General features: G+C 47.2%; 1 protein-coding gene across 2 annotated transcripts; it reads left to right on the top strand.

Moving 5' to 3' along the window:
* The first annotated feature begins 79 nt into the window (after window positions 1-79).
* Ppp1r10 (protein phosphatase 1 regulatory subunit 10) lies at window positions 80-15559 on the top strand. 2 transcript variants are annotated; one of them, XM_034523908.2, is made up of 20 exons: window positions 80-206; window positions 718-1239; window positions 6833-6950; window positions 7566-7652; window positions 7780-7915; window positions 8365-8416; window positions 9798-9875; window positions 10012-10185; window positions 10376-10481; window positions 10575-10687; window positions 11103-11203; window positions 11372-11519; window positions 11593-11751; window positions 11842-12088; window positions 12402-12465; window positions 12573-12767; window positions 13037-13112; window positions 13345-13458; window positions 13572-14171; window positions 14440-15559. In XM_034523908.2, exons 3-20 carry the CDS (start codon window positions 6844-6846, stop codon window positions 14547-14549), a joined length of 2667 nt encoding a protein of 888 aa, XP_034379799.1. In that variant the 5' UTR covers window positions 80-206; window positions 718-1239; window positions 6833-6843; the 3' UTR covers window positions 14550-15559. The 2 variants fall into 2 exon arrangements, with proteins under 2 accessions (XP_034379799.1, XP_034379798.1); XM_034523907.2 differs by lacking the exon at window positions 80-206 and adding an exon at window positions 376-512.
* Window positions 15560-23869: the final 8310 nt, after the last annotated feature.

The following is a 23869-nucleotide window of genomic DNA, read 5'->3' as shown; positions in this document are numbered from 1 at the left end:
GAAGCGTCAAAGGGCGGGGTCTGAGGAGAGACGCGAATTTAAACTGCGTCACAATCGAACTAGCCTTCAAAATTGCATTTCTCCGGGACCAGTCACGATGGCTCATAGATTCCATGGTTACTGTCTAAAACTAAAGCAGTTTTGATTGCGATTTTGACCAGGGTGCTCTCAGTGCGCATGCGTCCGGTCGTTTCGACCAACTGAGGGTGAGAACGGTTTACCGGGGCGGAAGTGGTGGAGGCAGAGGAAAGGGAGGTGCCGGGCACGGCGACCACGCGCTAGCGTAGAGGTGATCGGAAGGAGAGGGAAGAAGGGGATCAAGGGAAGGGGCTTCAGGAGGGACGTCCAATCCGCTGGCGACCAGGCTTTCACGCTGGCCAATCAGCGTTCGCCTCGCTCACAATGCGTCGCGACGAGGGCGGTTCTCCATCACGTTAGGGTGCGTTGGGCGGTGGCCGGGTATAAAAGACTCCGCCCGAGCGGGCGGCCGCCATTCTGGGGTTCGTTTAGAGGTAAGTTTGGGTGCTCCGTCGCTTGGAGGGTAACGTTTTTCCGAGAGCGGTTGGCCGGGGAAGCCGGGTGGGTTTGGATTTACTGGGCAGCCACATTTTCCCTGATGCGGCTGTGTCCTGGGACAAGAAGAAATGGCTCTTTGAAACGTTTAAAGGCGACCCGTACTGATTACACCTTTCTCCTTTTGTGTTCCTTTTACCCCAGGTTGAATTTTCTCGGAGAAAGACAGGCCGGCCATCAGGAAAACAAACAAGCCTCAGCAACATCTAAACTCTTGAAAGGATCCTGAGAGAGAGGGGGGAAAGGGAAAGCAGCAGCCACCAGCCCAACCACTTGTGTCGTCTGCCCCTCCCCACCTATCTTGCCCACCCCACCAGCCCACGCTGCTTGGGACTTGAAATCTGTGGCCGAAGGACCGTCACCACATAACTTCAAAAATAATCAACCACCCTCCCTGCCCAAACCCACCCAATCTCACTCATCCAGCATTTCCTTTTTTGGAATCCACTCAGAATTTTTTTCAACGACCCCCTCTCCCTAAATGGAGTTGGGTGGGGGGAAAATGAAAACTGAGTTGGTCTTTACTTTTTTAAGAGACTTTTTGATCCAATGAGGCCCCACAAGTAACTGAGTTTGGGTCCTGGTTGGTTGTTTTACTTTTTTTCCTCCAAAATTTTACCCCTCCCCCCTGAGCCCGAGGTGCTGACGTCGCAAAAAAATTGGATAGTAAGTGTCGAATTTTCAAAAACCAGCCTTGAACAAGAAATCAACGTTTCCCGTTGTGAAACCAAAAATAATGAGAGGAAGAAATGAGACCATAGAACAAATGTAGAGTATTGGAGAAGGACCAATCGGGTCTCTTAGATCTCCATTAAAGGTCCTGTGGGTCTAAACAGTCTTTGTTCTCTCTTCCCCTACCACCTGCCTCTTCCCTGCTGTGGAGCAGGCAAGGAGAGGGTGAAGGGAGGGCCAGCCAGTGAGGATTTTGACGGTTAACCCTTGATAATCCAGCAAATTTCCAGACTGCCAAAGCATAAGCCTTTGCTATTATAAGGAGGAATGGTTACCTTCCTCTGGTTAGCAGTCTTCAAAAGGGTTAATGAGCTCACATACAAAAGATGGTGGATCTTGTGGCCCAGAAGTCCCACTTCTTTGTGTGTGAGACAAGCAGAACGCCTTTCAATTTGCCAGATTAATAAGCAATCTGTACATAAAGATTGCAGGGTAAGGAGATGGGCAGAGAGAAATATTAGCTGGCTATGTCTTTAAAGTGACTGTTAAATCCTCTCAATTTTAATGTAATTTGCTTGGGATATATTGTGTGGTTAAAATAGGTGGCAATCTAGGAATAAAGATTGCAAGACACTTAAATTTAGGGCAAAATATAACAAGTACATACAATATAACATTTGGGGAGGTAAATGTCTTGTGATTGTTTCAGCTTGCATAGGTTATTAGAGGCAAAAGTGATTAACATTTTAACTTTATACTTTTTAGTGGGTGGTGGATACAGCTAAGGGGGGGGGGAAAGGTTGGGAAATGTGGAACTCAGGAGTATAATTTTAAAAGCCATTAGTGCAATTGAATGCTATCTAGAAGATTTGTGTCGTTAAAAGAATTTTTTTTTTTCTTCCCTGCTTCAAATATGGCGACTTTTCCTTGTCCTTTTGTCTTGCAAGCGGCGTTGCAGGTTGTGTCTTGACCCATTTTTCTCCTGTCCTCCCCCCTCAGTCTTATTTGTTGAGGGGGTCCAAGTCCTCCCCCTTGCCCTTTGTAAGGAGGCTTGGGGAAATCGGCGGTAGTACCAAATTGAATTTCAGTTGCAAATTCAGATTCTTAACCCGCAGAAAATTGTATATTAATTGATTTTATTTTCAGTAGTAGGCTCTTAAACTAAATTAAGATAGGTCAAATTTAGGGTGGTGGAGGGATGACTTGGTTTTTTTTTGTTTTTTTTTTTACTTAGTGCCTTATAGTGTAAGTAAAGCTACCGGCAGATCTGGCCGGCCTTTTAAATTTTGAGTCCTCTCCATAACAAAATGGCGTCCCTCTCCTTTGTTTTTCTCTTTTGCCAGTCAGCTTAGGGCTTCCCTAGAAGCTTGGTCAAGGGGGAGGAGCCACTGTGAAAGGTGATGTAATCAGCTTGCTTCCTCTCTGAAAACTCCACCCCCAAGCAGATGCCTTCTCTCCCTGAGCAGAGTACTGCTAGGGAGAATGCGTTTTTTCTTGTTTCTTTAATCTTATGAAATATCTCACAGGGATAAAAGTTACTGAGCACTAGGGATGGAGGCTGTCCTTGTCCTTGTGTACCTCTAGGTTTTTGTTAACAGCCCATTGCCTTGATTTTCACCTTCCACTCACTCATCACAACTGCTTGGACCCTGCTTCAGTTGACAGTGGTGAAAACCAATTCAACCCCAACTGCTTTAGCTCTGAGAGACTGGGGCAAGACACAGGGCTTGTAACTCGAGTAGACAATTGGGCCTAATGAAGCTTCGATATGCCATGCTGCTCAGGCTGGGTCCTTGTACTTCCTGAATATTGGTTGCTTTGTAACAGTCTGGGGGGAGGGTGGGTACTTGTAGGACTTTCTTGTAAACCATCCTTATTCTCACCTCTCAGTTTGGGGATAAACTCTTTGTGCTCAGTGCCATCACCTGCAGTTGCTTAGTTCCTGTATGTTGGCACTAGGATGAGAAGTGAATCTTTAGGAAAGGAGGCTGCAGTTGTAAACTCGAGGCAGGGGGAGTCAAGCTACGGTTTCTGGTAAGCAAAAACATTTCTGGTATTACATTTCACAACCTTTCTTTTTCCCAAAGAGCCATCTTTTTGAATTTCTTTTTTCCTTCCTTCCTAAAAAGAAATTCCGTTAAATCATTGAGGAGAGGAATGTCCTCTTTTCCTCCCTGCTGAGTGCTGGGGCAGTTGGTGCATGTTGAGAGAACCCTCAAGGGCAGTACTGGGTGTCTGGCTCTTTATCTCTGTCCCCAGCTTTTTCAAAGTCAGGCCTTTGATAGTTTCTTCATATACTTTCCATTTTTTATTTAAAGTCCTGGGTTGAAGTGTGGAGTTTCTAGGCAGAGTTTGCAAGCCTTTGTCCTGCTGTCTGCGGTGACTTGGGTGCAACAGGGCTCATTTTCTGCTGGGTGTGGATTCTCATTATTGCTTGGACTTCTGATTGAATGGGAGGGCTTCTCCACATGTCTATTTACCACACATCTTTTATCTTTTAAGCAGTTTGCCAGGTGCCTCTGCAGCAAAACTACCTTGGGACCTGAATATTCTGCCCACTGGGGTTCCTGATCTCTAGTGAGCAGGGGATTAGTAAAGAGGACCTTAGGTAGGAGATGAAAAGCAAGACTGTCTAGGGAGCCTGGGAAAACCTGATTTCTTACAGGGTGGCCAGAGTTCTAGGGCCAGGGTGGTGGATGTAATTTTATGTCTTTATTGAGAGCCAAATACTGATCCTAAGAAGTTTAAAAGATGTTCAAAATAAAGGTGAGGGAAGCATAGGGCCTCACTATGAAAGGGTATAGAACCTTGTGAATCACCTGAGACTCTCCGCCCACTGTTGGGTCATAGCAGGAAGCTCTTGAGACACTGAGGGAAGACAGCCCAGGTCAGAGCAAAGGCAAGCTGGTGCTACTTTTCCCTCTTGTTAGAAGACCTTTTTAAAGCATCCTGCCTTGCATGGACCTTGTTTTGTGAACAGATTCAGGATTCATTGGTGGTAGAAGTTTAGTAACTAGCCAGTATCAGTGTTTTCCACCAATTTAAACCAAATAACCTTCAACTCAAATTCACTTTGAAATCTCTAGTAAGGATTGTAGAACATTCCCCAGCACTTAGAAGGTGGAAGTACGGCAGTCACAGGAGATGTTCCCTTGTCTCCTTTTGTCTGTGGTCTTCATGGAGATTAGCAGCTGGTTAACAAGAAAAGAAAACATGACCTGAGTTCCTTATGGTTACAGAAAGTTTCCTCAACTTTAAACTCCAGAACAGGGGAATACTTGAGTACTGTCCCTGCCCACCCTGGTCACCACATTATCGGGACTTCACCACAGACCTGCTCCAAGCATGATGGATTCTTTGTTCCCACTGGAAGACCTTATAGCTTGCCTATAAAAATAGGGACCTACATTGTAAAGCACTTAGGGTTCCTAATAAGGAGTAAATAATACTGAAGAAAGGCACTGGGAGCATTCATATTTTACTCTAAGGAGACAAGTTCAGCCATCCTCCCTAATGTACATAACAGCATCTTAACTATTTTGTCTCCTAGCTTCCATGACTACTGTGCCTTTTGTTTATATAAGTGGGAATTTTAAAGTACCTAGGCCCCATTTCCAGCAGAGGGCACTAGACATGGCTCAGCTTTGTACTCTGGAACAGTTTCTCTAAAGGCTGTCTTCTGCCTCGTCTGCCCATTGAATGAGGGGAACGTCAGAGTCAGGCCTATTAGTTCATAGGTGCACAAAGGAAGTGTGTTTAGCTCTGGGTTTCAGTCAGCTGTGTTCAGAGGGATGAAGCAATGTTTAATTCAAGACTTGTTGAATTGCATACATTTTTATTTGGGGTTCTATTAGATTTATTTGAGTATAAAAGACTTTAAAACTCCCTACTCTAGATTGCTTGTGTGTATTTTTATCTTGGGCCCATTCATCCCTTTTCTAGTCTAACATATATCTGTTATATACCTGGAGCTTCTACAGATCACTGAGGACACAGGGAGATTTCCTCTCTGTGTGTACAGATGACCACACATCAGTGGACTTGCCTCCTTGTAAACATTTCCAGTGTTGACTGTTTTTTCCTCTGGCTTCAGGTTCCCAGAGTGCTGGGCGACAGCAGTTAGAACATTTTGCTCAGTGCTTAGCATTTCTTGCCTGCATCTCTGTGTTGAGCCCACAGGCATCAGCCTCCAGAACAGAGGCTGCTGCCACCCCTCCTTTCTCTACACCTTTCTTGCTGCTCTTGCTGCTCAACTGGGTTATTAGGAAGTCCACATTTAAAGCTGACTTTTTTTGTTTTACGCTCTAAATTTGTATCTTGTTTTATCTGGAGAATCACTCTTGTCTGACAGCCTCTTTGCCTAGGTTAAATATGTCTAAGCTAGGAGAACAGTCAGTTCTTTTTTACACATCTTACTTTTCTGGTTTGTTTGAGGGGAAAATAAATCTGATTTGTAAGAATCTTATTATCTGTAGGAAATGCAATGATTTTTGTTTTGTTTAAGACTTTTTTCACCCTTGGGACTGCCTTGTTTCTGTGTTGTGCAATATGCAGTGGACCCTCACTTTTTTCCTGCCCATTCAGGCCTGGCCATCTCAGCTGCTGAGGAGGCCCGTGTTTTTGTTTCTCAGAAGTAGTGCTGATAGAAGTGTGACTACAACCCCCAGTCAGAACCATAGCAACTCTAATTCTCTGCAGCTCTAGAAGTGGCTTCCTATTCATGGAAGGAGTGTAGTGTTTAACTCACTCCTGTCCCAGCCTGGTTTGAAGTGGAGTCTCACTTCCCATGGCTTTGCCTTTATTACTTTTGGTTCCTGGTTTCTAGTTCTTAGTTTAGGGCTTTTCTTGGGAGTGTTGGAGAGTAGTGAGTCTTGAGGGCAGGAAAGGGTCGGGTTTGCATCTTTGCTTCTGAAACCACAAGCCAAGTTTCTCTTGAACTTTGGAACAATAAAAGCTTGTTTGGTGTTTGGCCAGTGAGTAGCCTTATTTAGGGCCCATGAGAGCCTGCCTGTCTCCTCTTCAGTCTGACAGCTTCTCTTGCCTCCCCGGGGAAGGGCTCTGCTCAGGACCCAGCTGTTTTCTCATTTACCACTTGAGCGACTCATTCTCCCACCTGTGATTATGACTCTTAAGCAGCCAAGATAAAGGGGATTGATTTCTGGAGAGAGGATGATTGTTAAATTTCTTACCCAGATATCTAGGGTTGTCTTAATTATCTTAGGAAACTACAGCTGCCCACCTCATAAAAATTACCAGCAGCTAACTGGGACAGGACTTTTTTAGAAGCATGAAGAAGTGAGCATCATGCCATGGGTCTTAACCTTGATATACTCTCTTGAAAATTACAGTCTTCATTAACCCCAAGCTTAAGTTGTCAAGGCTATTTTGTGAACACAGATCTGATTTTTCTTATTTAGAAAATAGTACACTTGAACATACAGTAGTGACTGAGTGTTAACTGTAAGATTAGAGGAGTAAGTTAGTGGGTCTGTCTTTGCCATCCATTTATCTTGCTTTGTTTTTTTTTGTTTGTTTGTTTTTTGTTTTGTTTTGTTTTTTTTCTTTTTCTTTTTTTCTTTTACTTCAGAAGCCACCATCATGGGTTCAGGTCCCATAGACCCTAAAGAACTTCTCAAGGGCTTGGATAGCTTCCTTACTCGGGACGGAGAAGTGAAGAGTGTGGATGGAATTTCCAAGATCTTCAGGTGAGTCTGCCCTCCTTGGTTCCTCATCAGTAGAGGAGAGCACGTGCAGTGGGGTTGGAACGAGAGCAGCGGTCTCGGCTGCTGGCCATGATGGGGATTTGATCCACAATCACAAGCGTCTTGATGGGGTGAAAGCAAGGGGGCCTAGAATAGAATCGTTGCCTTAGTTTTGGGTCGTGCTGTGCCCACCCAAAATGTTATTTTCCTCCAGAGATCCATAACGTTTTCCAGAGAAAAGCAGTCTTAGATGACAAATGGAAATGTGTGATCCCTGATTCCCCCTGGAGGCAGTTGTTTCTGTGTGTTGAGACAGGTGCTTGGGTGCCTTCCATCTTCCCTTGGGTTTTTATATGACTCTAGATTTCATTCCACAATCCTAGACACCTGGTTACTACCTCCTGGAGCAAAGAATGTCATCAGGGGCCTCCAGGACTCCCAGGATTAGAGTTTTATGCTGTAGGAGAAAAGCTGGCATGGTGCCCCCTCGTGCCTGTCATCCTAGTTTTCAGGAGAGGAGGTTAGCCTGGGCTAATAAGACCCTGACTCTGAAATGTAAATACTAATAATACTCAAAGCCGATGCTCTGCTACATGTCTAATTTGACTCCTTTTCCAGTCTAATGAAGGAGGCACGAAAGATGGTGAGTCGGTGCACATACTTGAACATCATCCTACAGACCCGGGCTCCAGACGTGCTCGTCAAGTAAGTGCAGCACAGGTGACTGGATTGCAGGCTATAGCGGGAGACTGGTCTCTGGGCTCCTGGCGTGTGAGCTTACTAGTTCTAGAACCAAGGCAGGCTTACATATTCCATTCCCACCTGCCCACAGGTTTATTGATGTCGGCGGCTACAAGCTTCTGAACAACTGGCTAACATATTCAAAGACAACCAACAACATTCCTCTCCTACAGCAAATTCTGCTGACTCTGCAGCACCTCCCACTTACCGTGGACCATCTCAAGCAGGTATCTTCAGGCTTCTGTACCCACTCTCCCTCTCTGGGCTAGCCTAGCTGAAGAACAGCTCGCTTCAGTCCTGCTGGGTGGCAATCTGGAATTTGCGAGGTAAAATAACAGAGGTGAAAGACTGGATTTATCCTGATAACCAGCATATGACATAGGACTTTTCATATTATCTGAACCTCAGTTTCTCATCTCTAAAATAGGAATAAGTCCAGTGGCTCATGTCTTTAATCCCAGCACTTGGGAGGTAGAGGCAGGTGGATTTCTGTGAGTTCAAGGCCTGCCTTACCTACATAGTGAGTTCCAGGCCACCCAGGGTTACAAAGAGAGACAGTTTTTTAAAAAGATACAAGTATCTCCAAGTTTTGGAGCAGGTTGGGGTGGGAGGACTAGTGTTGAGTGAGCTTGGCTTGTTCCTCTGTTCACCCTCCTGCCTCCTCTTCCTCTTACAGAACAACACAGCAAAACTAGTGAAGCAGCTCAGCAAGTCAAGCGAGGATGAAGGTGTGTGTCGGTGTCCTGCCTGGGCCGGACACTGAGGGGTCTCGTCTGGGTCACTGTCTCCTTTACTGGCTTGTCCTTTCTTTTTGCCTGCTCATCCCTGCTCATCCCTCCCTTTTTCTATGTCTTTCTGAGAGAGAGAATGTCTCTGTGTAGCCCTGGCTGTCCTGGGATTCACTGTGCAAACAGGTTCACCTCAAACGCAAGTTCACTTGCCTGTCTCCAGAGCACCATGCCCGCCAGGTCTTTTTTGTTTGTTTGTTTGTTTGTTTTGTTTTGTTTTGTTTTGTTTTTTGAAACAGGGTTTCTCTGTGTAGTCCTGGCTGTCCTGGCACTCACTCTGTAGACCAGGCTGGCCTCGAACTCAGAAATCCGCCTGACTCTGCCTCCCAAGTGCTGGGATTAAAGGCGTGCGCCACCACCGCCCGGCGCCTGCCAGGTCTTGATCCCTCTCTGTCTGCTCACTGTCACATTGAATATGCCTGTAAGAGACATTGCTGGAGGAGTGGTTCCTTTTGCTATTGTTTATTTGATGTGGCATCTCTTTGTATAGCCGTGGTTGACCTGGAACTCACTTAGTAGACCAGGTTTACCTCAGACTGGTCTGGCCTTAGAGGCTGGACTGTCCTTGAACCCATAGCAGTCCTTTTGAGTACTGGGATTAGAGGCATGAGCCATGATACCCAGCTACAAGACTTACCTATTGTGATAAAAAATATAGACTTATCCTTATGTTTAATGAAAATTGCCGCCGGGCGGTGGTGGCGCAAGCCTTTAATCCCAGCACTTGGGAGGCAGAGGCAGGCGGATTTCTGAGTTCGAGGCTAGCCTGGTCTACAGAGTGAGTTCCAGGACAGCCAGAGCTACACAGAGAAACCCTGTCTCTGCCAGCCGTGTCCTTTGATGTCAGGGGAACTTGTGAATGTGTCTGAAGTTCTTCACTGCGAAGAACTATTCCTGAAGGCGAGGAACCCACTTGGCTTTAAATCACAATACTGGGCTTTAGGAGTGTTTATGTGTTTCTGGGAAGTAACCGCCAGGGCACCCTGCATGTGGGTGAGAATGTCAGTACTGAGTGGGACTACCTTCTAGCTTTCTACCCTTTTTAGTTTTATTCTCAGAAATTAGTGTTTTGAGATACTGACATTTTATAATTTTTTGATTTTGAGTGCCCTTAGTAACTGAGAAAACATGTCCCCTGCAGGGCACATTCGCTCGTCATTGCTGGCTCTCCAGCTGTCCCCACAGAGCATGCTCTCAGTGCCACTGTCTTCCTCATCGGCTCCAGACTCTTTCCTTGAATAGAGATGTTTTGTTTTGGTTTTTACTGGAAATACTAAATTATTGCTAAATAAGTGATTTTCCTCCCCCTTTTCACCTTCAGAGCTCCGGAAATTGGCATCAGTTCTTGTCAGCGACTGGATGGCTGTCATTCGCTCCCAGAGCAGCACCCAGCCTGCAGGTACGGTCCTGGCCTCTTTACCCGGCCGGGGTGCTGTCCTTAGAGGTAGCCCTTGGGTGTCCTGAGGCTGGTTCCTCCCCTCTCACAATCTGTTAATCCAGATGAGACTCTTACCTGCTTTGTTTTTCTGTAACAGAGAAAGATAAGAAGAAAAGGAAGGAAGAGGGGAAAAGTCGAACTGCAGTTCCTGAGCGACCTTTGACTGAAGTGAAGGCTGAGACCCGGGCTGAGGAAGCCCCGGAAAAGAAGAAGGAGAAGCCCAAGTCACTTAGAACTACGGCACCCAGTCACGCCAAGTTCCGTTCTACTGGTAAGGTGGCTTTGCAGGACTCTCCACATACACAGTCAGTGCCTTGGGCTACTAGTTTGATTGTCATTTCAAACTCTGAGAAGGAAAGGCAGCTAGAGGAGAAGCTGGGACACTTATTCAAGGCTAGAACATGGAGAGAGTGGCAACAGGGAGGAACAGTAAGGGTCAAAGTCAACATGTTTCTCCTCAGGACTCGAGCTGGACACCCCATCTTTGGTGCCTGTGAAGAAGAACTCCAACACCGTGGTTGTGTCAGACAAGTACAACCTGAAGCCCATCCCCCTCAAGCGGCAGAGGTATGGGCACTGGTGCAGGTTTCTGAGAAACCTGGGGTCTTTGGAGAGCAGTGGGAGTTGGGAGATCTTTGATCCTCTGTCCTTCCTCTGCAGTGCCACAGCTGCTCCAGGCGATGCTGCCCCACCTGCAGAGAAGAAGTACAAGCCCCTCAACACAACCCCCAATACCACCAAAGAAATCAAAGTGAAGATCATTCCCCCACAGCGTGAGTAGGCCTGGAGTGCCCTTGCTCGCACAGGGAAAGCTCTTCTGGGTGGGGGAAGACTTGCCCTTGAGAACCTTCCTTTGCTTTGAACTCTGGACCTCTCCTCTCATGAGAGTCATGTTAGATAGGTTGTAAGAAGCTTTGCTCAAGTGATGAGCTAATCCAGCTGTCTTCCTCCTGGCTGGACTCTCAGTGGTGGCTTCAGCAGCTGGCTTAATGAGTTGTGGTGCATTCTATAATTGTGATAAAGTCTGCCAGGAGAAAGATGGACTAGTGGAAGTCTCCTGTGTGAACCTTGCTTTGTGGTCACTGTGGGCAGGGACCCCACTGGCCCGCTTGTGTTTCCTGGTTGGACTCTGCAGGCATAGGATTGTGAAGGAGGCATTTCCTCTAATTCAAATCTTTCCTTCTGTAGCTATGGAGGGCCTGGGTTTTCTGGATGCTCTCAATTCAGCCCCTGTCCCAGGCATCAAAATTAAGAAGAAGAAGAAGGTTCTATCGCCTACTGCTGCCAAGGTGAGTTTGGTGGTAGGGTACATGGGTGCAGAGGCTAGGAGCTGTTGTGGGTGACATCGAGGGCTGCCATCTGGGGTGGGCTTGGGTGGGAGTGTTGGGCATTTAGGGTCCTGGTTGGTTTCCCTAGGTGTCTTTTCAGCTCATTGAGTACTTTCTCGTTTATAACAGCCCAGCCCTTTTGAAGGGAAAACAAGCACTGAGCCGAGCACAGCCAAACCTTCCTCCCCAGAGCCTGCACCCCCTGCTGAGCCCATGGACACAGACCGCCCTGGCACCCCAGTGCCCCCTATTGAAGTTCCAGAGCTCATGGATGCAGGTAACCTACTGGGCCTGGGCTTGGGGCTGTTCTGAATGGCTGGATCTGTGGCTGAAACGTGTCTTGTTTACAGCCTCTTCGGAACCAGGAGCTCTGGATGCAAAGCCTGTGGAGAGCCCTGGAGATCCCAACCAGCTGACTCGGAAGGGCAGAAAGAGGAAAACTGTGACGTGGCCTGAGGAGGGCAAGCTGAGAGAGTATTTCTACTTTGAACTAGATGAAACTGAGCGAGGTACAATGCCAGTTCTCTGCATGCTGGGGTTGGAATCTGAGTGTGGGCAGTCTTGCTTACCTGTCCTCTTGCCTTCTGCCTCCCCTACAGTGAATGTGAACAAGATCAAGGACTTTGGAGAGGCTGCTAAGCGCGAGATACTGTCGGACCGACATGCTTTTGAGACAGCTCGGCGACTAAGCCATGACAATATGGAGGAGAAAGTACCCTGGGTGTGCCCCAGGCCTCTGGTTCTGCCCTCACCTCTTGTCATCCCTGGAAGCAACAGCCAGGAGCGATACATCCAGGCTGAGCGGGAGAAGGGCATTCTTCAGGAGCTCTTCCTGAACAAGGAGAGGTGAGGAAAGGCATACACTGCCTGTGTGCTAGGGAATCGGAGGCACCAGACAGAGTCAGGGGGCAGCCAGGCACAGTGGGGAATGCCTTTAATCCAGGCACTCAGAGGCAGAGGTAGGCTGGTTTCTTGTGAGTTCAAAGCCAGTGTTCTACAAAGTTCCAGGACAGCCAGGACTGTTAGACAGAGAAACCTCGCCTCAAACAAAAAAAAAAAAAAGAAAAGAAAAAGAAAAAACCATCTTGACAAAACTGAATTAACGTGCTTGTGGTTCTTTGTTCTCTCCTTTGCGCTTTGCCTGCGGTGTTTGCGACAGTCCTCATGAGCCTGATCCTGAGCCGTATGAACCCATTCCTCCCAAACTCATCCCCTTGGATGAGGTGAGTCGCTGCCACACCACTGTGGGTGGGAAGTGGTGGTGGGCACTCGTGGGAGGGTGCTGCTGTGCTCTTTCCTACAACCCTGATTTGTATTTGTCTGTTCTTAGGAGTGTGCCATGGATGAGACTCCGTATGTTGAGACCCTGGAGCCTGGAGGGTCTGGTGGCTCACCTGATGGAGCAGGAGGCTCCAAGCTGCCTCCGGTTCTGGCCAATCTCATGGGAAGCATGGGAGCTGGGAAGAGCCCCCAGGGCCCTGGAGGAGGCGGCATCAATGTTCAGGAGATCCTTACGTCCATAATGGTACGTGAGTCCTCTTCCTCACGTGAGCCTCCCACATTGTCTTCAGAGTCTCCCCTGATCTTCACCCTTTTGGGTGTGTCCAGTTTTTTTGTTTTTGTTGTTTTTTCATTTACAGTGTTGTTGGGTTTCAATTTTGTGAAAAAGTCTCACTGTGTAGCCCAGGGTGGCCAGGGACAGCCTGCACCCTGTGCCTGGCTTATCCCAGTTCCTGTCTTCCATTTACATGCTAAGTTCTTGCTGACACTGTCCTTTTCTTCACTCCCTCACAGGGTAGTCCCAACAGCCACCCTTCAGAGGAGCTGCTGAGACAGCCTGACTACTCAGACAAGCTCAAGCAGATGCTGGGTAATTCTCAGAGCCAGCTGCTGCTGCTTGGCACCTGGGGGAGGGGCCTGGGCATGATTGGGGGATGCAGGTTTGCCCAGGTACTATTGCCACTGGGCAGGAAGTGGGAGGGGAATCAAGAAAGAGCACGGCTCTGCCGGGTTGGTCTGAGGTTAGTTGGGCACACTAATGGGAAGCCGTGCTGAACTTGTAGAATTACCTCCTGACTATGTTACTCCTGTTTCATTTACAGTGCCACATGGGCTCCTAGGTCCTGGTCCTGTAGCCAATGGCTTCCCACCCGGAGGCCCTGGGGGCCCCAAGGGTATGCAGCATTTCCCCCCTGGTCCTGGAGGGCCCATGCCAGGTAGGCGAGAGGACTTCAGTGGGGTTACTGCTTCATTTTAGCCTGGCAACAGCTTAGGAGTCACAGCTCGAGTATAACAGGTAACTGATGCTGTTTTCCTCTTTCTCTATCAGGTCCCCATGGAGGCCCTGGTGGACCAGTGGGTCCACGTCTCCTGGGTCCCCCACCACCTTCTAGGGGAGGTGATTCATTCTGGGATGGCCCAGGTGACCCCATGCGAGGTGGCCCAATGCGTGGGGGTCCAGGACCTGGTCCTGGACCATACCACAGAGGCCGGGGGGGTCGTGGAGGAAATGAACCACCACCACCCCCTCCATTCCGAGGAGCCAGAGGAGGTCGTTCTGGAGGAGGACCCCCAAATGGCCGAGGGGGTCCTGGTGGAGGAGGCATGGTTGGAGGTGGTGGGCACCGCCCCCATGAAGGCCCTGGAGGAAGCATGGGCAGTGGACATCGATCCCATGAGGGACCTGGAGGGAGCATGGGCAGTGGACATCGATCCCATGAGGGACCTGGAGGGAGCATGGGTGGAAGTGGTGGACATCGTTCCCATGAAGGCCCTGGACACGGAGGACCCCATGGCCACCGGCCACATGATGTCCCTAGCCATCGAGGCCATGACCATCGAGGACCACCACCTCATGAACACCGTGGTCATGATGGCCATGGGGGAGGCGGCCACCGAGGGCACGATGGAGGTCACAGTCATGGAGGAGGTGAGGACATCCCTGCGGTCCCACATGTAGATTCAGTGTTCCTCACTGTATCTGTGGGGCACAGGGGGAGGTACAAAGGACAAGATGAGGCTCCATATCCTTAAGGCTCTCTGTATACAGGAAGGCAGTTACCACCTCCATCCTTACATCAGCCCTCCAGTACTATATATCCCTGAGGACTTGGCCCCGTTGCCCGGGGCTGGGCTGGGAGGGTGACGGTGCAGTGACCTCTTAGCTGTTTCTAACTATTCTGCCTTTGTTCCCACAGACATGTCAAACCGCCCCGTCTGCCGACACTTCATGATGAAGGGCAACTGCCGCTATGAGAACAACTGTGCCTTCTACCACCCCGGGGTCAATGGGCCCCCACTGCCCTAGGCCTGCCCGCCCTACTCGCACCCCTGTGGACTGCAGTCTTGCTCCTTCCACTCGGTTATGGCTTCTGTGAGGCCCACTTTCCTTTTTCCCCAGCTGATGAGGAGCCGGCCCCCTCAGTTCCCACCTGGCTGGGTTTCTGAGGGTTTCTGATTCCTGGTGTGCATTGATGTACATAATTCCCCTCCAGTCTGGAGAGGAGAGAGACTGGACACACTCTATATGCTGGACTGCTGAGACGGCTGGCTTTACTCTGTGAGGAGATTTGCCCTGTGCCCCAACCCCCTTCCAGTATTAACCCGATGCCTGAGAACCTAAAGCTGGTCACCTTGGAGACCTCTGCTCTCCACATGCACACAGAACTGAGTTGGTCAGCTGCACTTAGGAAACTATCCAAGCTAAACTCGTTATCCTCACAAGGTGAGGGGGTGGTGAGGGGTACTATATATCCCACTGCACTGAGGGCTCAAACTGACTGAAGTTGAGTTCTGAAACCACCCCCACTTGTGCCCCACATGGGCCAGTCACTGTTGGGTCCTTTCTTAAGAAAGAATGCAACTGTTACTTCCCAGGTTATAGTGGGTCTGCTAGGTTCAGTGATGGCACATTCATATCTGTATCCAGTGGAAGTTGTATCTGGCAGAGGGGCAGCCTGTAGTGTTGGGCCACTCTTGCCTACAGCCATTCTAGAGACTCCGTAAGACCAGCTTTCATTAACTTGAGCCGGGTACACCGGGCCTGACGCACTACATGCACTGCCTTTGGGAGTGGGCTTGCTCCTTAGCCCATAAGGAGCCCTGCTAGTGAGGCTTCCTGGGTAGACTCAGCAGGAGAGGCCCTTCCCAGTCCTCTCCTCCCCCTGTCTTGGCATCAGTTGTTTTCTATGAAAACAGTGGGTTGTTTTTGTGCAAGGTCTTGGGTTAGAACCACAATGGATTTGAGGAGTTTTTCTTTTGATTTTGTATATTTTGTACATTAATAATAAACAGTGGAAAGAGAAGCAGCTCATTTAACCCCTGGTATGTTTGATTTTTTGGTTTGTTTGTTTGTTTGTTTTGTTTTGTTTTTTGAGACAGGGTTTCTCTGTGTAACCCTGGCTGTCCTGAAACTCACTCTGTAGACCAGGCTAGCCTCGAACTCAGAAATCCACCTGCCTCTGCTTCCCAAGTGCTGGGACTAAAGGCGTGTGCCACCACCGCCTGGCGGGCTTAACTTCTTTTAATGAAAGAAAAGCTAGGGCTGTAGAGCCTGCTTGGGGCTCTGCAAGTCAGAGTAATTGCAGAGGCCTGGGGTTCAATTCCCAGTCCTCATATAACTCCAATTCTCAGGAAGTTGTATGCTGGCTAGTTTTATGTCACCTTGACACAAGCAAGAGTCACCAGAGGGAAACCTCAATTGAGAAAAGGCCTAAGATAGGGATTGCCAAGCCCATTGGTAGTATCATCCCTGGGCTGGCAGTCCTGGGTTCTGAGAAAGCAGGCTGAGAAAGCCATGGGGAGCAAGGCTGTAAGCAGCACCCCTCCATGGCTTCTGTCTGTCAGCTCCTGCCTCCAGGTTCCTGCTCTGGCTTCCTTCAGCGATGGGCTAGATATGGAAGTAGAAACCAAACCAACCCTTCCTTTCCTCCTCATGTTCCTTTTAGTTATTCATGGTGTTTCACCACAACAACAGAAACACTAAATAGAACAACCTGACCCTCTTCTGACCTGCACAGGCACCAGGCATTTTTGTGGCGCTCATACTTAGAAGGCCAAACAGTCACACACGTGAAATCTAAAAGGAAAGCTGGCCAGTGTTGGCTCCTCCAAGCTGAGCTCCACATGAAAGAAGCAGAGTGACTCCTTCATATACTTGCTGCGGCACACGGGTGCTCCTGCACTCAGAATAAAAATACTAGGGTGCAGGAATGGAGCCAGAAACAGGCAGAGTTCGAGGCCATCCTGGTCTATAAAGTTTCAAATCAGCCAGGGATTCCTAGTGAGAACCCGTCTCGAACAAAAAAATTTCTCCAGGACTTCTAGCTTATGGAGCAGGATTTGAAAGGAGGCAGAAGGTCTTGTGGGATACAGACTTTGGGAAGGAGGAGAAACTGGGATGGAAGCAGTTCTGGGATGATGGTCACCAGAACCATCTAAGGGGTTTGTGGGTGTCTTGACTGTTATTTCTACTACTTGCCACATGGGGGCAGCAACCCCTTAGCTCTCACAAACACAGGCCCACCTTTGGGAAACCAACCCACCTGTGATCACAGCTTTCCTTGTATTCTTCAAGCCTCCATTACTTCAACTTTGTTCTTGTCTCCAACAAGCACAAAACCTTTTAGAGAGAGCTCAACATATAACTATAAACACACACACACTTGATATTTTTTTCTTTTTTCCCTGTCAGAAGGACAGGCTGAGTGCATCTACTCTTCCCTAGCCTTCGGCTGTCCTTGGTCCTGGATCTAGCTCTGTAAACCAGGTGTGACCACCACCAGCCTGAATGTGGTGGTTTCTTAACCAAGTCATGAACCCAACCCGACTTTCTCCATTCCTCTTGTCTGTGCTTCCTTGTCCATCTCACTTTGCTGTGGGACTAGCAGCACACCCTTTTGATACGTGATGTGACTAACCGCTTCCAGCTCCAGATGGAAGTCTCCTTTTCGTGACTGTAAGCCCCTTCTTCTTTAACTTGTTTTTATCACAGCAACAGAAACCAAGACACCACATCTTGCTTTCCTAGGATCTCCACCCAAAGGCTCCAGCCCACCTTCAACTCTGAATCTTTCTCATTCTATGCCTTTTCTTCCTGCTCCTAGCTGGATGATCCAAGGTTTAAACAAACAAACAACAAACTAGGGCATTGGCTGCTGGTTTTCCAGAGGACTTGGGTTTGAGACTCAGCACCTACATAGTGGCTCACAACAGTCTACAACTGCAACTCCTGTTCCAGGGGATCCATTGTCTTCTGGTCTCCATGGGCACCCAATTGGTGCAGAGCCATGTATCTAGGTAAAACACCTATATACATAATAAAATGAAAAAAAAAACTGGGTGGGTTTTGTTATCTATTCATTTGTTTGTTTATTAAGACAGGATCTCTCTTGTAACCCTGGATGTTCTGGAGCTCACTATGTAGACCAGCCTGGCCTCAAGCTTACAGAGATCCTATCTCTGCCCCCTCCCCAGTGCTGGGATTAAAAGTATGGGTCACCATACGCAGCCTAAACTGGAAAAAAAAAAAAGATATTACCAAGTTGTGGGGAGCCTATAGAAGGCAGCTATCATCATTGCAGCCATCTAGAGCCATATACCCTGATAAGAGATTTGATTACAATAGCCTACAACAGCTGAGCACACTCTGATAACATCTTGCTTTAGATACCCAGGATCTTCCCTTGGGTGTGTGAGACTTAAAGCTGTGATTTAGAGCTGAGACTTAAGGGCATGACTTAGAGATCAGATTTAGAGACAAGGCCTAAAGTCATGACTTAAAGGCGTGACTTAGAGGCTTGGCTTAGAAGTGAAACATATAAAAGGCAAGAGGCAGACAGAAGAGTTCAGTACAACTTGGAACTAGGAATTAGGTTAGAGAGTACAACTTGGAGTAGGAATTAGGCATTGAGGAAGAAGACACTTGGACTAGAGAACTCAGAAGAAAGCAACAGATGATTATTAGGCATTAGGTATTAGGCACTTGGCACTTGGAGGAAAAACTTGAAATTAGACATTAGGTACTTAGCACTTGGAAGAAGTAACTTGGAACTTGGAGGCACTAGGGACTAGGAACTCAAGACTTGGGACTAGGACTAGGAAGAGAGACTGAAGAATAAATGGGATTGAATCACACTCTGTCTGGTCTCCATTCCTCTCCTCTGTCCTCACTCACTCTCTTGCTGAACCCCGACCCGCAGAATGGAGCAGCTTGGGGCAGTGCAGGCTCTAACAGTTTAGCCCCCAAGGCTTTTGGCAGTGCGAGTTCCAACACTGACAGAACCGTCTGAGACATTTTGGCCCCCAAACGTGGGGTAGTGCAGTTCTCAACATTTCTGGCCCCCAAGTGTGGGGCAGTTCGGGCCGCAACATTTTTGGCGCCTAATGTGGGGCAGCAAGAACGAGAGACCCAGTGAGGGAAGTTACTGGAAGAAGGTCCCCCTTTTTAAATTTTTTTCAAAAGGGAAGGCTGGGAAGACTTATGGAAACTATGCCTGTCTTAGGTTGGAACAAATGACCCCAGCCTCCCTTTCCCGTCTTTGGATACTCAACAGTCATTGGTTGAGCTCCTATCTTAGAATAGTGAGGCCTCCCTTTTTAGGGGCAAGGGTCTTGAAGTGTTCTCTTACCCGTCTTTGACTAACCTGCTTAGCGCGTAAGTTAGGGGATAATCCTTGTTAGTCTTGATGACAGAGGTTTTACAATCCCCTACTTCCAGCCTGTAATAATGGACCTGTGTGGGTTTCATTTGAATAGCGTCTATCTGTTGTCATACAAAAACCATCAGTTAGTTGAACCGAATCAAGCCAAGAGACAAGAGACTTAACAATGCCTGAACAGTCAGTATGACAGCAACACTCTTTTTAAGGGCAACACATAACTCCCTCTATCAGGGGAGTAAAAAGTGTAAGCCTCTTCTATCCTGTTTATAAATGTCTTATGTCAGAATCTAAATCTATAGAAATACAAACTGATCATAGCTTTGATCTAAAGAAAACAAAGAAATCCCTGTTCCTGCTCTAGTCAATCTCAAACCCAAAAAACAACTATAGTAACTGTGGTAGTGGGTTTTCTCCTGGGTCTAAACAATCTAAATTCCCACTAAATCTAAAACAATCTAGTTCCCCACTAAATCATAAGTCAGGGAATCTAGAACCACCCTGGAGATTCAGGTGGTGATGTCTCCTTCAGCACTGATAACTTCCCAAGTCAGGTTTACTCATTAATCTGTTCCCGTTTGAAGGCAATTGTGAAGCATCTTCATGTTTTCTGTGAAGAAAAAATACAATTCTCAGGGGGTTTCTCCTCCCTAGATTTGTCATTGTTGTTTATTTGTTTAATCAGTCTCTCTGGCAGCCAATGTGCAGCATCTGCAGTTTGGGAATATATGCAAACAGAACCTCTTCCCTAGATAAGCACTGGATCTGGCCCATTCCAGGTTCCAGTTAATGGGTCTTTCCAGAGGACTGTTGCAAAATTCTTTTTGGTGTCAGGATGCCAGAATCTATCTGCAGCAGATTTTCCTTCGGAATCCAAAGTTTAAAAATTTAAAATAAAGAGTGTGTAATGAAGGATATTTCTGGGGGATCCCTTGGTAGGGTACCATTCCCCCTTTTTAATTTTTTCAAATTGACATTTAATGGTTTGATGTGCCCTTTCTACCATACCTTGGACCTGTGGATAATATGGAATACCTGTTATATGTAGTATTCCCAATTTTTCACAGAACTGGCAGAAACTGGAGCTTGTATAACTTGGGCCATTGTCAGTTTTTATCTGTTTAGGCACACCCAATACAGCAATTGCAGCAAGCATATGAGTGATCACATGCTTGCTTGTTTCTCCAGATCGTAATGTCACATAAAGGAAACCACTGTATGTATCTACACATACATTTTTGATTGCCAAATTCATTATAATGAGTAACATCCATTTGCCAGATACTGTTTGGTATCAGTCCCTTTGGATTTATGCCAAAATGAGGAACTGGTAAAAGTTTAACACATGACTGACATTTGTTGGGAGCCGACTTTTAGCAGAAAGGGGATTTTCACAGTTTACCTCTCGAGACCTCTTCCCTGTCTTTAATTTTTGTAGTTGATTAATTAAGTCCTGATACTCTTTTTCTAACTCTATTTGTTGTTTAAGAACAGATATTTTTCCTGTAACTCCCTTATGGGATCTATAACCACCATCTCCATTGGGGGAGCATCTGGAAGTGGAGGTGCACTGGGAGAGGGGCTTTGGGAAGAGGGCCATTCAGGGTCATAATGTTCGGCTGCCTCTTCCTCTAGGTCAGGACAATCTGGCTCTGACAAATCGTTATCAACCTTTGGTTGTATTTTAGATTCTAATTTTGGATAAATACGTTTCTTTTTCTTTTGAACATGAAAGACAGCGTTCAAACAATGAAACAAAAGCAGACAATAACACACGTGAGCAGCAAACAACAAAATAAAAACAGAGAGTTGAGTTCAGGCTGACTTATTTCTTGCCCCATTTTCATTAACATGACTTACCTTTCTCGAAGCAGCAGATTCCCGTGGTGATCACCTTTGTTTCACTTCTGAATTTCAGCAGATTCTTCTTCCAGTAACTTCCCTCACTGGGTCTCTCGTTCTTGCTGCCCCACATTGGGCTTCAAAAGTGTTGTGGCCCGAGCTGCTCCACACTTGGGGGCCAGAAATGTTGAGAACTGCACTACCCCATGTTTGGGGGCCAAAATGTCTCAGACGGTTCTGTCAGTGTTGGAACTCGCACTGCCAAAAGCCTTGGGGGCTAAACTGTTAGAGCCTGCACTGCCCCAAGCTGCTCCATTCTGCGGGTCGGGGTTCAGCAAGAGAGTGAGTGAGGACAGAGGAGAGGAATGGAGACCAGACAGAGTGTGATTCAATCCCATTTATTCTTCAGTCTCTCTTCCTAGTCCAAGTCCCAAGTCTTGAGTTCCTAGTCCTTAGTGCCTCCAAGTTCCAAGTTACTTCTTCCAAGTGCTAAGTACCTAATGTCTAATTTCAAGTTTTTCCTCCAAGTGCCAAGTGCCTAATACCTAATGCCTAATAATCATCTGTTGCTTTCTTCTGAGTTCTCTAGTCCAAGTGTCTTCTTCCTCAATGCCTAATTCCTACTCCAAGTTGTACTCTCTAACCTAATTCCTAGTTCCAAGTTGTACTGAACTCTTCTGTCTGCCTCTTGCTTTTTATATGTCTCACTTCTAAGCCACGCCTCTTTTTTTTTTTTTTTTAATTTCTGAGACAGGGTTTCTTTGTGTAGCTCTGGCTGTCCTGGAACTCACTCTGTAGACCAGGCTGACCTCAAACTCAGAAATCCACCTGCCTCTGCCTCCCAAGTGCTGGGATTAAAGGCATGCACCAACACTGCTTGGCTAAGCCACATCTCTAAGTCACGCCTTTAAGTCATGCCCTTAGGCCTTGTCTCTAAATCTGATCTCTAAGTCATGCCCTTAAGTCTCAGCTCTAAATCACAGCTTTAAGTCTCACACACCCAAGGGAAGATCCTGGGTATCCAAAGCAAGATGTTATCAGAGTGTGCTCAGCTGTGTAGGCTGTTGTAATCAAATCTCTTATCAGGGTATATGGCTCAAGATGGCTGCAAGGATGATAGCTGCCTTCTGTTGGCTCCCCACACCAAGTCCTGCTGTCTCTGCTCAGGACAGCTAGCAATTGACCTGATACTGCAGGTCAGTTGAAGTTGACAAACTTCGAGGCCAGATTGGTTTGCTCTACAGAATGAGTTCTAGGACAGTCAAGGCTACACAGAGAAACCCTGTTTTGACAACCTTTCTCCAAATAAATACTTTCAGTTATGAAGGTTCAGAGGAGTTCCCACCTACTGTGAGTGCCTTTTGCCTGCCCCCCTTTACTTGAAAATGTCTGAATCTCGGTCCTCTCCCTTACAGAAGAGCTTCCAGCATCTGTCTCAGCTCTACCCACAACCCTTTTACCCAGCACCCAGAACAATTACAAAAATGAAGCCTGGGTCAGTGAGGTCACTCAGTGGGTAGAGGGGCCTGCTGCCAAACCTGAAGACTTGAGATTGATCACATGGTGAAAGAAGAGAAATGATTCCTGAAAGTTCTCTGACTTTTCTGTATACACACCATGATGTGCATGCCCTGCATCCAATAGATACATGTAAAATAGATAAAAAATGAAAACCAGGTCAGCTCAGTTTCTCCAGAACTCTAGCATCCCATCTCAACTCCCAGCCAAGCATAGCATGAGGCCCTGTGCGCCTTGACTCTGCTCAAGCTCCCTCCCTGACCAGCTACACCTTGCTGCTTTGGATGTTCTAAACCTGCCAGTTGGTTGGTTGGTTTGTACCTTTAAACCTACTCAATGCTTTAAGATCCCCACCATTTGGGACTCCTTCCCCTTTTCTTCTTGCTTGCAATGCCTGTCTTCTCTTGCTTGTCTGAGCCTGGGGACAAACTCTTCTATTAGTGTGCCACTGAGTCTTGGCCCTTGTAACGAACCTTCCAATGCTACTGAGCCACTTAAACATTTTCGATTTTAGGCCAAGTGGTGATGGCAGCAAATGTCATTAAGCCCAGCACTTGGAGGCAGAGAGAGGCAGGAGGATCTCTGAGGCCAACCTGGTTTACAGAGTGAGTTACAGGACAGCTAGGAGCCAGGGCTACACAGAGAAACCATGTCTCCAAAAAAAAGAAACTTCTTACAAAAGATGTAGTTTGAATAAGAATGTCCCCCATAGGCTGATATATTTGAATGTTTAGTCACCAGGGAGTAAAACTATTTGAAAAGATGCTAAGGACTAGGGGGTGTGGCCTTGTTGGAATAAGTATGTCACTGGAAGTGGACTTTGAGATTTTAGAAGGCCCAATAGCGTTCTCTTTTCCTGCTGACTGTGGACTAGGATGTAGTTTTCAACTCCTCCAGTGCTGTGCCCACCATGCCTGCTACCATGATAACGGACCAAACCACTGAAACTCACCTAAATGCTTTCTTTTATAAGAGTTGCTGTGGTCACAGAAACTGTGTAAGCCATCTTTCGCTACTCTGTGGGTTCTTTCTTCCACCTTTCTCCACTCCTTTCCTTCCACCCTTTTGACCGGCTAACACTAGGATAGAGAGGAAAGGAGAGACCCCTGAATAAAGTCAAGAGTTGGAAAGGGGTTGAGATTATCTTTAGATTACTTGCTGATTAGGGGCATTGAGTTCCTTGGGAGAAGTTTGCTCTTTGCTGTCAGGATATTTAATTTCTTCTTGTTTCTTCTTTGCACAGGGCTATTCAATAAACCTCAACAATCAACCAACCAACCAACAAACCCACACATCAGGGTGCTACCACTTATATGCCCTCTGAAAAGTTCCCAGAATTCCAAATGTCACCCAATCACAGAAACTATCTGCAGCTGGCAAAACCACGCCCCTGCCCACTAGTGCAGGAGGCAAATCATAGCTGCTCTGAAGGAGCCCCATCTCCCCACACCCAGGATTAAAGGGAATATATACATGTGAATGGAGATTTATTATATATACAGCATTCTGCCTGCAGGCCAGAAGAGGGAACCAGATCTCACTATAGATGGTTGTGAGCCACCATGCGGTTGCTGGGAATTGAACTCTTAAATCTTTGGGCCATCTCTCC

Source organism: Arvicanthis niloticus, chromosome 20 (genome assembly GCF_011762505.2).
Source record: "Arvicanthis niloticus isolate mArvNil1 chromosome 20, mArvNil1.pat.X, whole genome shotgun sequence".
In the NCBI taxonomy this organism is placed as follows: Eukaryota; Metazoa; Chordata; class Mammalia; order Rodentia; family Muridae; genus Arvicanthis; species Arvicanthis niloticus.
Note: the sequence above shows the minus strand (reverse complement) of the source record. Positions and strands in the feature narration are given on the sequence as shown.